Source organism: Zeus faber (genome assembly GCF_960531495.2).
Source record: "Zeus faber genome assembly, chromosome: 17".
Taxonomy (NCBI): domain Eukaryota; kingdom Metazoa; phylum Chordata; class Actinopteri; order Zeiformes; family Zeidae; genus Zeus; species Zeus faber.
Genome location: NC_137204.1, coordinates 24488688 through 24502580, shown reverse-complemented (window position 1 = coordinate 24502580; position 13893 = coordinate 24488688). Strand labels below are relative to the sequence as shown.

The 13893-nt window shown below is 41.5% G+C and overlaps 1 protein-coding gene across 3 annotated transcripts in view; it reads right to left on the bottom strand.

Annotated features, from left to right (window-relative positions):
• Positions 1 to 13893, bottom strand: part of tjp2a (tight junction protein 2a (zona occludens 2)) — a gene marked incomplete at its 3' end in the record, with an annotated part of 53056 nt that overhangs the window by 28298 nt on the left and 10865 nt on the right. For 2 of the 3 annotated variants that reach the window (XM_080017950.1, XM_080017948.1), the window contains exons 2-3: positions 12253 to 12394; positions 3027 to 3080 (exon numbers count right to left, since the gene is read on the bottom strand). In XM_080017950.1, the coding sequence (XP_079874076.1) occupies positions 3027 to 3080; positions 12253 to 12258 (60 nt within the window). In that variant the 5' untranslated portion in view covers positions 12259 to 12394. Of the gene's footprint in view, positions 1 to 3026; positions 3081 to 8731; positions 8849 to 12252; positions 12395 to 13893 lie in introns of those variants that run through there. The other variant, XM_080017949.1, reaches the window with a different exon arrangement.

Here is a 13893-nt window from a genome sequence, read left to right as displayed (position 1 = left end):
AATATGACATTGAATCGAGGCTCACACACACACACACACACACACACACACACACACACACACACTGAACTAACTGAAACACTTATCAGTTTGAATCAATTATTTAGGGATGCACTAAAGCTAGACGGACACATTATTAAAATGATCTTTCTTAGGCTTTTACTTATTTAGGAGGAGCTGAAACTGCTTTGCCACTTTCCACCACCGACCAGTTTCTACACCAAACTGGTATAACAGTGAGACAGTACACTTATGACAGGGCTCATTCTGGCATTACAAAATGAAATTCAAGGTTTTTCAAGTACTTTTATGAAGCATACCTTCTTAACTAATTTCCCCCTGGGATTATTAAAGTATTTCTGATTCTGATTCTGATTCATTTTCAAGGACTTCACGCAAAACAAATACGATTTGAATGACAAAACAAGGGTGCTTTTCAAGCACTTCAGCACAAAAGGGGCTATTTTCAAGGTATTCCGGTATTTGGATTTCTGAGGATGAAATTCAAAAAGGGGCGTTTTTGCGAAGAGGAGAACGAGAAGACAAGGTGTTTTGAATTCATAATGTGGCGCAAACTATCAGCTCATTCACAGTCCAGCTCATTTTCCCACTGTGTCAGGATGAAGGCACTTTGAATTGAATACTGACAACTTTGTCCCTGAGCATGTTGAGTTACATTTTGGATATTCGGTATATTTTTGTAAATTTATTTTTTGCATTTTTTCCCCAGACTTTTTTTTTGTCTGTCTAAAATAATTAATCAATCGCTACCCAGACAAAGATCAGAGTTCCACACTTGCAAGTGTTTTGTAAAACTAATTTGAAGGAATTCAAGACAATCGAATTTTCAGGATTTTATACGACCAGAAAAGTTGACTCTGACCTGAAAGAACTTGACAATATATGGATAATTAAGTGTTTGTTGAAATGAACACCTCATCAATTCATATTCCGGACCATTTAATGACAGCACTAATATTTGTATAAAATGGATTTTAAGGATAATTTAAGACTTTATTTTAAGGACCTTGCAGACAGCCTCTCTGCCTTTGAGCGGCATCGTTTGAGCCAAAATTGAGCCTAAATCTACCACCACTGAGCCCGTCCTCCATCCCTCTCTGTAAACATGTCCAGAGAGAGAAAAGTTGGGGAGGGAAAGTCTTGGAGAGTCAGCGGGTCAAACATTAGTCCATTTAAAAATATGGAAAAAGACTAGAATAGCATATGGGAGTCGAGGAATAAGATGGGGCGGAAGAAAGTAAGACAATGTCAGCTGGCTGAGGGTGGTGCTGAGAGGTCAGGGAACCTGCTTTTTCCCCCACTGAGAAACAATAAGCTCAACGCGGTGTTCACCTGTAGGCGTCCAAAACGAGGCCGTTGCCAGGGTCCATTCTCGGCGTTACAAAATGAAATTCAAGGGCTTTCAAGTACTTTTTTAAGCACAATTTCTTTTGCATTTTCAAGCACTTCCCGCAAAACAAATAATACATTTTCAACGTGATCTTTATTGATTAAAATATGAAATATTCTTAGTCTCATTGTCTATTCTTTATATTAGTATACATATTTATATATCTATTATTAATCACATTGTCATATACTATTATAAGTGTCTATTATCAACAATGCTCGATTAAATTTACCCTGGCATGATTTATGCCTCAAAAGCATTTCTGGAAAAAATTCACTTCAATTAAATTCATTCATTCATTCAATCATACAAATTTATGAAACAATATTTAATATAACCTTTCACATGACAAAACTTATTTTTGTAAAAATAACTTTTAGCCTGCCATACAACTACCTAATTGGGAAGAATTGTTCAGTACTTACATAGCCCAACAAAAATGATTTGGGGGAAATATAAATATAAAAGTATGTGCAATTAAAAAAGCAATAAATTTAAAATAGCCAAATCAATAACCAAAGTTAAAATATTCTCAACATTTAGGCGTCCTCGATGGACTTAAAGCCGGATGTTGCGTAGCTTCCTTACAGAGGTGGAGAAAAGAAGGAGCCGACTCGACTGCGCACTACTGCTGCGGCTGACGGAGTTTTGCGCTGCAGTGACGGACGTTTTCTCTGGAGTATTACAATTAAATAATAACTGAAGATTGATAAAAAAGTTGTTTTTTTCTGTTAATTAAATGCATGGAGGCTGTTTGGTGCTTGTGGTGGGGGAGCAGACGGAAGCTTTAGACATGGTGGTGCACGTGACACGGTTGGTCCGGTGATAAAGTGGCAGCTCCAGGTTACTACTCGCATCAGTTCTTATATATAATAACAGACACAAAATCATTTAGTTTAATATATTGTATCCGAGACTTTTTACATCACCATAGCAACACATCCACACGCATGTTTCGTTTTGTCGCCGTACCTCCCACTCGCTCCCCCCGTGACGTTGAGAAAGTGCCGTTATCCCGTTCCCGTCTAGCATGTTCTATGTGAACCATAACAACCAAGCCAACATTTATCAGACAAAACGTCTGCCACACAACACAAACATCGGCCACTGACATCGGTGAATGTCATCCTATTTGCTGATGGGCCCAATGGCTGTCAACAAGGGGAATACCAGCCAATAATGATGAACAGCTGATAAATCAGTGCATCCCTATTTATAAAACAAATTACAGTCATGTTTTTGTGATTGTGCGATTTTTTTTTTCAGATATGGATACAACTCTGTACTTTAACTTCTGAGAAATATTTGGTTATCTTGTTTTAATTGAGATTTCCACATTCAGGACTTAGACATTTTCTATAAAAGCAAGAGAAACATGTACCTCTGTTGCTTTGGAACAACATGAAACAATCTCTACGTTATTTTCTCTAAAAGTTCCATACTCCATGTTTTAACATCTAAGAGACGCCTACCTCATATATTCTGCTGGGAATCACCACGGTGCCGCTCACCACCACATGTTAATAATTTAATTGTTTAACTGTAAACCATCAACTTTGTGCCGAAAGTGCAGGTGCAATGTAAAACCAAAAGTGCGCCACATGCGCGGACTCACCCGCTGCAGGGTGACGGTGTACTGCTCCCACACGGTCTCCTCCATGGCGGGGTTCTGGGCGTAGGAAAGGGAAAAGACGACAACGGCAGGTCAGATTCCACGGCGCAGATTAATAATGGAATACGTGATGTAACCACCGAGCTCCTTCCTGACGCTGCCGTTTATTACACGGCCTCGTTCCGGAGACAATGACACGACAGTGACGGTGACGTCTGGGGGATTTGCGCTTCGTACACCGTTGTGCGGAGTCCAAAACGGCCCGAGCCCGACGAGAGCTCTTCGTCTGACGGGAGCAAAGAGGCAGCAAATACATAAAGATATATAAAAGACTTTTACCACTATATACCCCCATCAACTTAAAACCAAATCAAGACTTGGACTTCTGGGATACACATCTCATAAACTGCCTAGAGCTAAACTGCTGTAATGTTTAATATCCATGTCTATCAAATAAAACTGATATTAAAATGAGTCATTTTTAAAAATTAGGGATGGGCATTGTTTATCTATTTTGATACCGAGGCTCATGATTCGGTTCTACATTGACATTTTAAACATAATGAGAGTTGCTCCCAACTTTCCAGTTATATCATCTTATGGGCATTACAAAAATGTATAAGAGAAAAAATTCCGCCTGATACAGAAATGAAATGTTTCAATTTATTTTGGCTGAGGTGATATTTAATTTAGGAGGAAAATGGTGAAATTACTTTCAAACAAAGTATCAATAAACCAAAACATTATCAATATCACAATTCTCAAAATTGCTTCAGAAATTTAAACATCAGAAATGACATTTAAGGACTAATATTTGTAAAAACTTAATTTTAGGATATTTTAAGACCTTAAGGACCTTGCAGACAGTCTGTTGTGCCTTCTTTCATAAATAAGCAGCTGCACCAACCAGAATGCTCCTCAATTGTCATCGTTAGAGGCAAAATTGATCCAAAATCTACCATCACCGAGCGAGTCATCTCATCTCTCTGTAATTCTTTTATAACCGACCCCTAAATGACACAAAAGCCGCAATTTTGACTGTTAAAGTACTTCTCACAACCATTTATGCCTCGTCATTTAAATTTTCCAAAATCAAAACAAATACATTTACATTTAAAAAAGTAAACTTATTTTGCTTTCTTGTGAAGAGAAATCCCTAAAAATCCTCTAACGTGACCTCGCCCCAAAAAGGGACCCGGTCCCCGCGGCCCCGCCTGATCCCAAGCCGCTGGGAAAACGTCCACGCGGTCCAAGCGGATCCGCACTCACGAGCCCCTGCAGGATGCGGATGGTCTTGACGGCGTGCGCCCATTTCCGGTGCAGGCTCAGGACCGTCTTCATCCCTGCCCCGGTCCTCGCCCCCCCGTCCCTAAACTCTGCTGCTGCTGCTGCTGCTGCTGCTGCTGCTGCCGCTGCTGCCGCTCTCCCTCCGGTCCGGGGCTCCTCTAGCGGCGGCGGCACTCTGGCAGAGCGGGATAAGCCACAGTCTCCTCCATGTCGGCGGCGCAGGACCCCGCCGCCAGCTCGCCCTGCATCCGTCTGCTCGCCTGCCGTTGACGTAAGAGGGATTCTGCTGGCCTACATTCAGCGCAAATCCCACCAACCCCAGCCTGCGTAAACACAGGGACGCGCTAACTCCCGCGCAGGCGTGTCGCTCAGGGGAGCGCCCAGAACGCAGCGCAACATTTGAATCATCCAAAAATAGAAAAAAAATAATAATAATAATAATGAAGGTAAAGTTCGGGGATGAGCACACTTATGATGCAAAGCACAAACTATTACTACACACGGCAGAAGGAAAGACCCGCTTTCATTTTCAAGTTTGTAGATTGGGAACATGTGTAAAACCTCAGACGGCAACACAGCGTGCAGTGGTGTTTTTTTCTCTCTTTTTTTTTTTTACAAATTGTTTCCCCTTCCCAAGTTAGATTCCCCCCCGTTTCATTTTAATTATTCCGGTAACCAAAGTGGAGGGTTAAATCCCAGTGCCTCTGACATCTCAGGCCCAGGCTTAGCGAAACGAGGCCATGAGTTGGGCTGGCAGCATCAGACCTATCATAACCCAATTTTTGGACCTCTGGCCTGCGGGGGGTTTAAAGAGACGGGCAGTGACCACAGCCTGATGTGCGTTCCCTGGGAATTACCAGCAGGTGATGAAACAGCAATGATCTGATCTAAAGTACATCTGTAAAATCTACAATGACATCCATTTTCTGACAGGTCTCTTTTCATTCCATTTTATGAGGATTTTGATTTTTATTCCCCATTTTTTTCCTGGCAGCAATTTACCGACCTCCTAGTTAACCTCTAGGCTTACTGTACATTTTTCAGTGACTTGTGTTTGCAAAAAAAAAATTTATAAAATAAAATAGTAATCAAACTTAAGTTTATTGTTCATTACCAAATCTTTACTGTTCATTGTTCATCTTTGGGCTCATTTTTGTGGTTTGTTAGGTTTATTTTATTGTTAACTTCTTAGGTTTATTGCACATGGTAAATTGATCCATTTTCTAATTTAGTGTTTTATGTACATTGACAACTTCAGTTTTTTGTTTAATTTAAGGCTTTTACCATTTTTGTTACTTTCAGATTTATATTCATTGTTTATCAAAGGGTTTATTGTAAATTCCATATTTTATTGTTAGGTTTATTTTATATTTTCACATTGTTTTCATTCTCTTGTTAACTTCAAAGTTTGACATTTCTTTTTTATTCTATTGCCTTATTATTTTTGCCTATTTTTGATGTGAGCAGCTATAACACTAAAATTATGAATAAAGTTTCCATCCATCTATTCACCCCAGCTCACACACACAAGTTCATGCAACAATATCAATACTGTACTTAACTGTACTAAACTTATTGACCATTTTCAGCTTTATCTACAGGCTTGACACACACACACACACACACACACACACACACACACACACACACACACACACACACACACACACACACACACACACACACACACACACACACACACACACACACACACACACACACACACACACACACGAATCCAATAGGGAAAAAAAACAGGATGTCACATTGGGATTAACCCTCTACGGTAAGATTTGCTCGTGTAATCCACAAAACAATCTTGTTGTGAAATGGGTTCTTTACCACCACGCTGTAGCATAAATGGGATCTTTTTTTTTTTTTTTTTTTTAATGTCCATACCATGTTTAATAGACAGAGCTGTTGCAGAAGATTAGACATAAGCCGCAGCTACAAAGCTTGCAGGAAATACTCGATAAGATTAAATTCAACGCAGAACCAAAGTTGACACCGTTGAGGCTGAAACTGGGTTTCGGTACAAGTCCAAGCTCCAGTTTGCACGTTTTTTTCTGCCATTGTTGAATTAAGAAATTGTGAAACTTTAAAATAAAGTTATAAAAGTATGGTGGTATTGGCCTTTGTACACTTATGGATGCGGCATGGAGCCAACATGACCAACATAGGGAAACTACTCCCCCCATAGCTCAATTAGGAATGGATCAATACTAATTATGTAACCAGATATAGTGCTTCTAAGCTGCGTCTGTATATTTTATATTTAATTTACTTGTTTAGTCTTTGTTTTGGAAAACGAAAAAAATAACAGACTAAATTCTGATAAAGAGAAAAAGATGGATTAAATGTCATTATATTCTTATCACCCCAAACTATTGATCTGAAACTGGATCGCAATACTCTCTATTGGCCGGTACTTTAAAAGTTTAGGATTCCGAATCAGAACCGGAAGTCAAAATATGACATTGGTGCATCACTGGTCTTTAATAAGTAAAAGGGGATTCCACTGCGAGGAATGTAGTCCATGATTGTCATAGAAAATAATTGTGGTTAACTATTTGTTTATATTGTCCATGTCATGCCACTACACTGAAAAAAGATAATCATTATAATGATATCAATGTTTCTTAGGTGTTCCAAATTAGACATTGAGAAATTAAGATGAACATTTGAGTTAAGAAAAAAAACAAAACATAGGTTTAACAAATAAAAGCTTTTTTTTTTAGGTTGATACAATGACTCCAAACCAATTAATTTGGTTTCAGTGTATTATAGTATAACCTTATAATAATGCACTGCAGAAGCGCTTGCTATTTGTACTGGAATTGGAAACACTGTAACACACCTGATTCACATTCCATTTATTCATTTATTAATAACGACATTTCCTCAAAATTTCCCTCAAAAAAAAAAAAAAAATACATACATAGAAAAAGCCCTCTCGCATCGTTAACATTATTCCACCAAAACATAAATTCACTGTTGCCATAATGAAAGGCCTATACAGTATGTTAAGTGGCATATATCAACCTTCCCATCCATTCTTAAGTCAAATGTAAACAATATCAATGCGGCTCCTTTTTGTCCCCAACAGCCGGTCACAGCATGGGACTTTTGAGCCGCCAGCCCCTCTCTGTGTTTACCCAAATCCCTCCAAGTAGCAGCCAGGGAAACGCCCCCGGTTAAAGCTACTGTACACGGGTTGATCAGATTGTCTTACTCTGCGATGTGATGCGGATGGCATGCGGCGAGTCTCCCTGGTTCAAGGCCGAAACGTGACGCTCTTACGTAACCGGTGCCACACAAACAAAGTTCCCCCGATGAGATTGAGAGTTGAGGCACTGGGTCATCGTCACGAGAATGTGGCTCAGGAAAACATGCGGAACAACGCTGCATTCCAGGCATTAAACGTACCGCTTGACAAAATGTGGTTGCGGAGTCGAGCAATTAAAGAAGTTCCTTGGTTTGAAGCTCTTCCGGGTAGAGAAATTCCAAAGTCCTGTGGAATTCATAAAACTAAATGGTTGACTTCGTAATAGCACCAGTTCTACAATACAAATAGGAATCATATTATTAAGCCACTATAAATACCTGCTGAAGGTTTTTTTTTTTTTAAGTTAAAAAGCTAGATTTTAGCCTAATTTATTATTATATATATTTTTTTTTAAGATGCACTGACTTATTTTGGACAGTCCCTCACCCAATGCAGAGAATCTTAATCTCTGACATTCAGAGGAAGAGGAAGAGCTGAAAACCAGCAGCGGCGCGCCCTCTCCTGGCCACTGAGGCTCATTGCACCACCACACGCACGACGTCCGGTTGCACGGCGCCGCAAACAAATCATTTATAGAACACGCACACACACACGCGCACGCACGCACGCATGCACGCACGCACTATTGGTGTTCACGCAACACGGGATTTTAGGGGATAAAATAAACCCGAAGTCGCAGGACTGTGCGATCAGGGCTGCGACGGCGAAACGTTAACTTTGAGGCCTTGTGCGCGCGTATAGTGGGCTATTAACGTAAATAACGTCCCGTCCGCGGGCCCAGGGGCGTGTGGTGTTGATACGACCGACGCATCAAAAACGTAAACGGTTCATTCAATCGGTCCGGGTTGGCAACCTGCAGTAAACACCGCTTTTTTTTTTTTTTGTCCATCTCTAAACGGGGCATCGTCGGCGGCGGTGCCCAGCAGGTGTCTGGGCAGGATGCAACAGGCTCGGGTCGTAGTTCGCTGCTTTTCGTATTTGTTTTTTTTTATATGTCTTTTACACGGCACTTCGGAAGCGCCGCGCCGCGAGGGACCGGAGGGACGTTTGCAGAGGGACCGGGGGGACGTTTGCAGAGGGACCGGGGGGACGTTTGGAGGGATCAGTAACGCGCACACGACGCAGCCTTACTCACATGCAGACACTGGCCCGGGTCCCGGCTCGGAGGGAGTAGCAGCGGTCCTCCTCTCACTGGCATCTGTACTTTGAACCGGACTCCGGGGAGGAGGAGGAGGAGGAGGGGGGGGGGGAATCCCTTTGAAAGTATTTTTAAATAGAGCCCGGAAACATTCGAATAAAAACCTTCGCCGTTTTTATATATGTTTTAATTATGGTCTAGCGGTCGCCATCGTAACTTGAAGTAAAGTGGGATTAATAACTACACCGCTGGAGCGACGTACGAGGCGCGTCGCCGGGGTTTGGACCGTACCAAACCCAACGTAGGGGTGCTGTCGTTTTGTGTCTCCGAAGAACTACCCCCCTACACCGGGACGCGGTTATAAAAAAAACAACAGCTGGGTAATAAAGGTGCGTGATTTAAGTGTCACCACTTGTTTTACAAGGATTGAAAACAACACGGTCGTTTATTTCGCCCAGAAGCCCGCGGACTCGCCCCGTGTTGTCGCCGAGATGGGTCCCTCCCGTGATAGTATTGATTTTTAAGAAGCCCGCACAGTCCCACGCGTTCAAAGTAGAAGAAACCTCCAAAAACGTCATGATTGCATTATTAGAACTACTTTAACTTAACCAGGGGTTGTTTTGAGTGTCCGTATGTGTGCGTCATATGCATTACGTGACAGTCACTCAAACATGTGAGTATAAATTATTTAAGAAGTGAAGTAGGTATTGGCTTCTTTAAATGCTCTTTTATTTATAATCATCATCATCATCATCTATTTATGTTAAACGGTTTGAGTTGCATGTTCAAAAGTTCTATACTTTTAAGGGTTGTTATTATTAAGTAAACACTGATAAAACTCCATACAAGTGCTATAATAGTTGGAACTTCAATGTTTTCCCCCCACTTCATCGGCTCTTTTTTACTTTTTAAACAAGTCACACACGCGCACACGCACACACACACACACACACACACACACACACACACACACACACACACACACACACATCCGAAACTGTATTCATAAAAAAAATTATATATTTTTTGTTTTCGAAATGTATGTTTTGTAAAACTCAAACATCTTTCTACAGTTCTACACTATACAAGATAATATAATACATGCTATCAAAATAATAGTCCGAGCTGGTGAACAGATTCTATTTCCCCCATTAAAACGCTTCACATTAAATCATTAAGTCAGAGCATCACATTCCAGAACATGTGAAACAGATACGGGCCCATTCTAATGCAAAGCAGCCCCACTAGCCTAAATAACCTGTGAGCAAGAGGTCCAAACAATGAAGCTGCCAGCACATCACATGTACGTCTGCTTAATCAGAGCTGCCGTGGGGAGGGGGCAACACCGCCGGCCAATGGGGAGAGGCACAGATAATAAAATGAGCAACAAAGCCATGGATATGGGAATTCTTGGGGGCCAGACATAAATGAATGAATGCTAGACAGTAAACACACACACACACACACACACACACACACACACACACACACACACACACACACACACTGACTTAAGGTGCCCAAAGAGTACACAGCGTTCAACATCCTGACGGCCCTGGGGTTTTCGCTCTACACAATCCTCCTTAAATGTAGCGCTGTTCAAACTCCACCACGTGTTCCAGACGGGGGTGTTCACACTGGGCAAGCCCACACTCGGCGGGCGCGAGGCTTGGGTATTCTCCCACGCGACTTTGCCAAAAGTAAACAAACAAAAAATAAATAAAACAATGGAGCAAAATAATGAACAAATGTTTGCCGTTTCTTGCTGTTGAGATCTGTTAAAGCGTGTAAACACCAGGAGGGCCCCCGATCTGGATCACATTTCCGGGCACACATTGCGACACAGCGCCGACCAGCTTAGCGGTGTCCTCCACCCTGTCTTCCAGAGGTCGCTTGTTGGTAACCAAATCCCTGCGATCCGGAAATCTTCTACCGTGATACCTTTCCCAAAGAACACCGAACCGAGGCAACTTAATGATTTCAGACCAGTCGCGCTCACATCACCGGCGACGGAAAAACGGCAGCCGCATCTTTTACTGGAAAGCTTGCTACGCCATTTCAATTAGCCCCGCCAGCTCGTCTTCTGGATCTTGGACTTCTTGACTCACAGAGTGCAACTGGCGGTTTCTCAAGACTCTAGAGCTACGTCCACAGGCTCGCCGCAAGGGGGCGTCTTTTCGCCCCTACTCCTTATTATCTACACTGAGGGACGCCAGGGCACTCAGGAAGGAGAATTTCCTGGCAACGCCACGTGCCTGTCCCTTCACCGAGGTTCACAATCAGAGCACGGGAAACGCTACTATTTTATTTCTTGGCGCGACAACTCCTTGGACTTGAACACATCTAAAACCAAGGAACTAGGAGGATTGTTGGTTTTTAGAAGTAACAGAGACGCAGCCAAAGAGTGCATCGCACATAACGGCGGCGCAGAAATGGTTCAATCGTACAAACATTTGGGTACTGTTTTCCACGATCACCTTCGATTTGATGTGAACGCGGAGGCTGTCCTGAAGCGGCGGCAACAGAGAATTCACCCTCTCCGCAAACCAAACGTCTGTTTCTTTTCTGTCAGTGCTTTTTTTTTTTTATCCATCTTTTATTTAGAGTGTCCTGAGTTTTCCCCCTTTTATCTGTTGCCTTCGCGGCCTCACAGCAACCGACAGAAATAGCCGGAACGGCATTGTTCAAATCTGTTCCAAGATCACCGGAGTGAAACAAAGAGGTCTGAGCTATTTTGGCGGCAAACAAATCCTGCAGAAAACAGCAAGTATTTTGGCTTCATGTTCCATGTTCTTCATGGACACGGTCTTGAAAGTGAATTTTCTCTCTTGCCATCTGGGCGTCGTTATGTTTCTCCCGTTCATTAAACTAACCGCTTTTCTAAAATTCCCTCTGCAATGCGACGACTAAATGCTTTGTTGGTGAATGTTTTATCTGACCTTTTTTATTGTGTTTATCAAGTTGGTTTTGCTTGTACTGTATGTCACTTAGTTTTTTTTGTACAACAAGCTACTCCAAACTAATTGCCCCTAGTGGGATGCATAAAGTTGTTTGCATTGTGTTGTATTGTATTGTATTATATTGTGTTGTGTGATATTGTGTGGTATTGTATTGTATTATATTGTGTTGTGTGGTACTGTATTGTTGTTATCCTGTGTCTGCTCATTTGTTTTGTGCCGACAAAAGAAAAAAAAGGACATTACGTCGAATCTGGAGGAGGAGTGGGTGTGAAGTGCATGGATTAATTCTGTCGAGTTGGAGGTCAATAATTATACATTTTTCTTATTATAAATGAAGTCCTAAGTAGTGAAGTGCAAGCAAAATACTTCATATTCCTTCATTTTAATATACATTACATGCATTCCACACAATACTCCTCCTCGCTCTCATCGCCTCGTTCGCTGCTGCTTTTTCTCTCCAGAGCTCCTGATGCCGTTTCAAAAAGGAAGAGATCATTGTCGACCTTTTCATCGTTACCTACATTTAAGAAGCGTATCGGAAGCCCGTGACAAACATACCATCATAATAGCGGAGTAGCTGCGCGAGGAGAGCCGGCGAAGACACAGGTAGTGGGCCTCCCTGGTCCAACAGAACCGGTCCCAGGAGCGACTGGACTTGAGTAGCTCGGTGCTGGTCTGCTCGGTGGTGCCAGGCTGGTCCCTGCAGACGGAAAGGGCAGGTTTTCAATTTAAAGAAATGATCATCAAGAAATAACGTTGGCCGGCGAAAAAAACCCGGAAAAAACAAAGGGACAAAACAGTGCAAGTCAAGAAAGGAATGAGAAGTACGATTAATTGTAAATAACAAATGTGCACATCCATCAACAAAAGCTAACATAGAGTTAAACAATTAGACTTAATGTAATTGTAATTTAATCCATAGTTTTACTGTATATTCCATGTTTTTCTATTTGTTTTTCTTATTATGTTATTATTATTGCCCATTTTTTTGATACAATCTGCTGTGACAGAAATAAAATACATAATAGATGAAACTATCCATCTAAAATAATAATAATAACAATAATAATAATGCAGGCTTGACATACAAAAAGGTCAAATGTATAACACCAAATACTGCCTCAATGCACAATTACAGATGGACACAAGGAAAACAAATGACAAAGATATAGTCTGTTAAATATGAATATAATATAAAAACATATCAGTTATATATAAAATACAACAAACAAAAAGTGGTGATTCGGAGGCAGTTTCACATCTTGGTTCTCAAATATTAACATCATGATGACAGGTCATCACCATGGAAACATGTGATTAAAGTGACTAAAACAATTCTGACCAACACTGTACTTTGCGTCTTCAACCTTTAACCTGAGAATAATGGAGCAAAGGCAAACACAGTGAGCACTCTAACCAAAGTGTGGAGGTGGAGGCTTCCTGTCCTCCACCCTCCACCTGGAAGTGATGACTCGCGGTGACTCAGTTGCTCAGGTTGTAGAAAGGCGGTGTGTGTGTGTGTGTGTGTGTGTGTGTGTGTGTGTGTGTGTGTGTGTGGATGACTTTTTATTCCTTAAGTACTCCAAGTTTCATTTGATTTTGTCCTTTCCATTTAAATGTGTCTGATTTGTTTTTGTTTTCAACTCTCATCTCACTGTGTTTTTACTTTGTTCTGTAATTTACTCAAGTTTTGTTTTATTTAGTTTTTACACTGATTCAGTTTCATCTTTTCTCCAACTGTGTTTCTCTTGGGTTTGTTTTGATGATTTTTGTAAACAAATATTTAGTATAAATATTTTTAATATAAATTAAAAATTCTAAATTAATTTATGAAATTGAATTAAATGTTGAAAGAAAATGGTGTCTCTTTTCATCACGGATGACAATGAGGAGGAGTACAGAGCCCTGGTGGAGAGGTTTTTTTTATTTTTTAGGGTGGTGTGACGGCAATCACGCCTCCAGCTCAACATCAGAAAGACCAAGGAGCTGATGGTGGACTACCAGCGGAGCTAGAAGAGGCCACCAACTCCCCATCCCCCACCCCCAGGAGGTGGAGGACACCTACGAGTTCCTTGGAGTACACATGAACAATAAATAGCGGGGCCCTCTACAGGAAGTGCCAGAGCTAGCCGCTCCCTCTGAGGAGGCTCCGGTCCTTCAACGTGCGCAACAGGCTTCCGTAGAAGGAGGAAGCAGGAC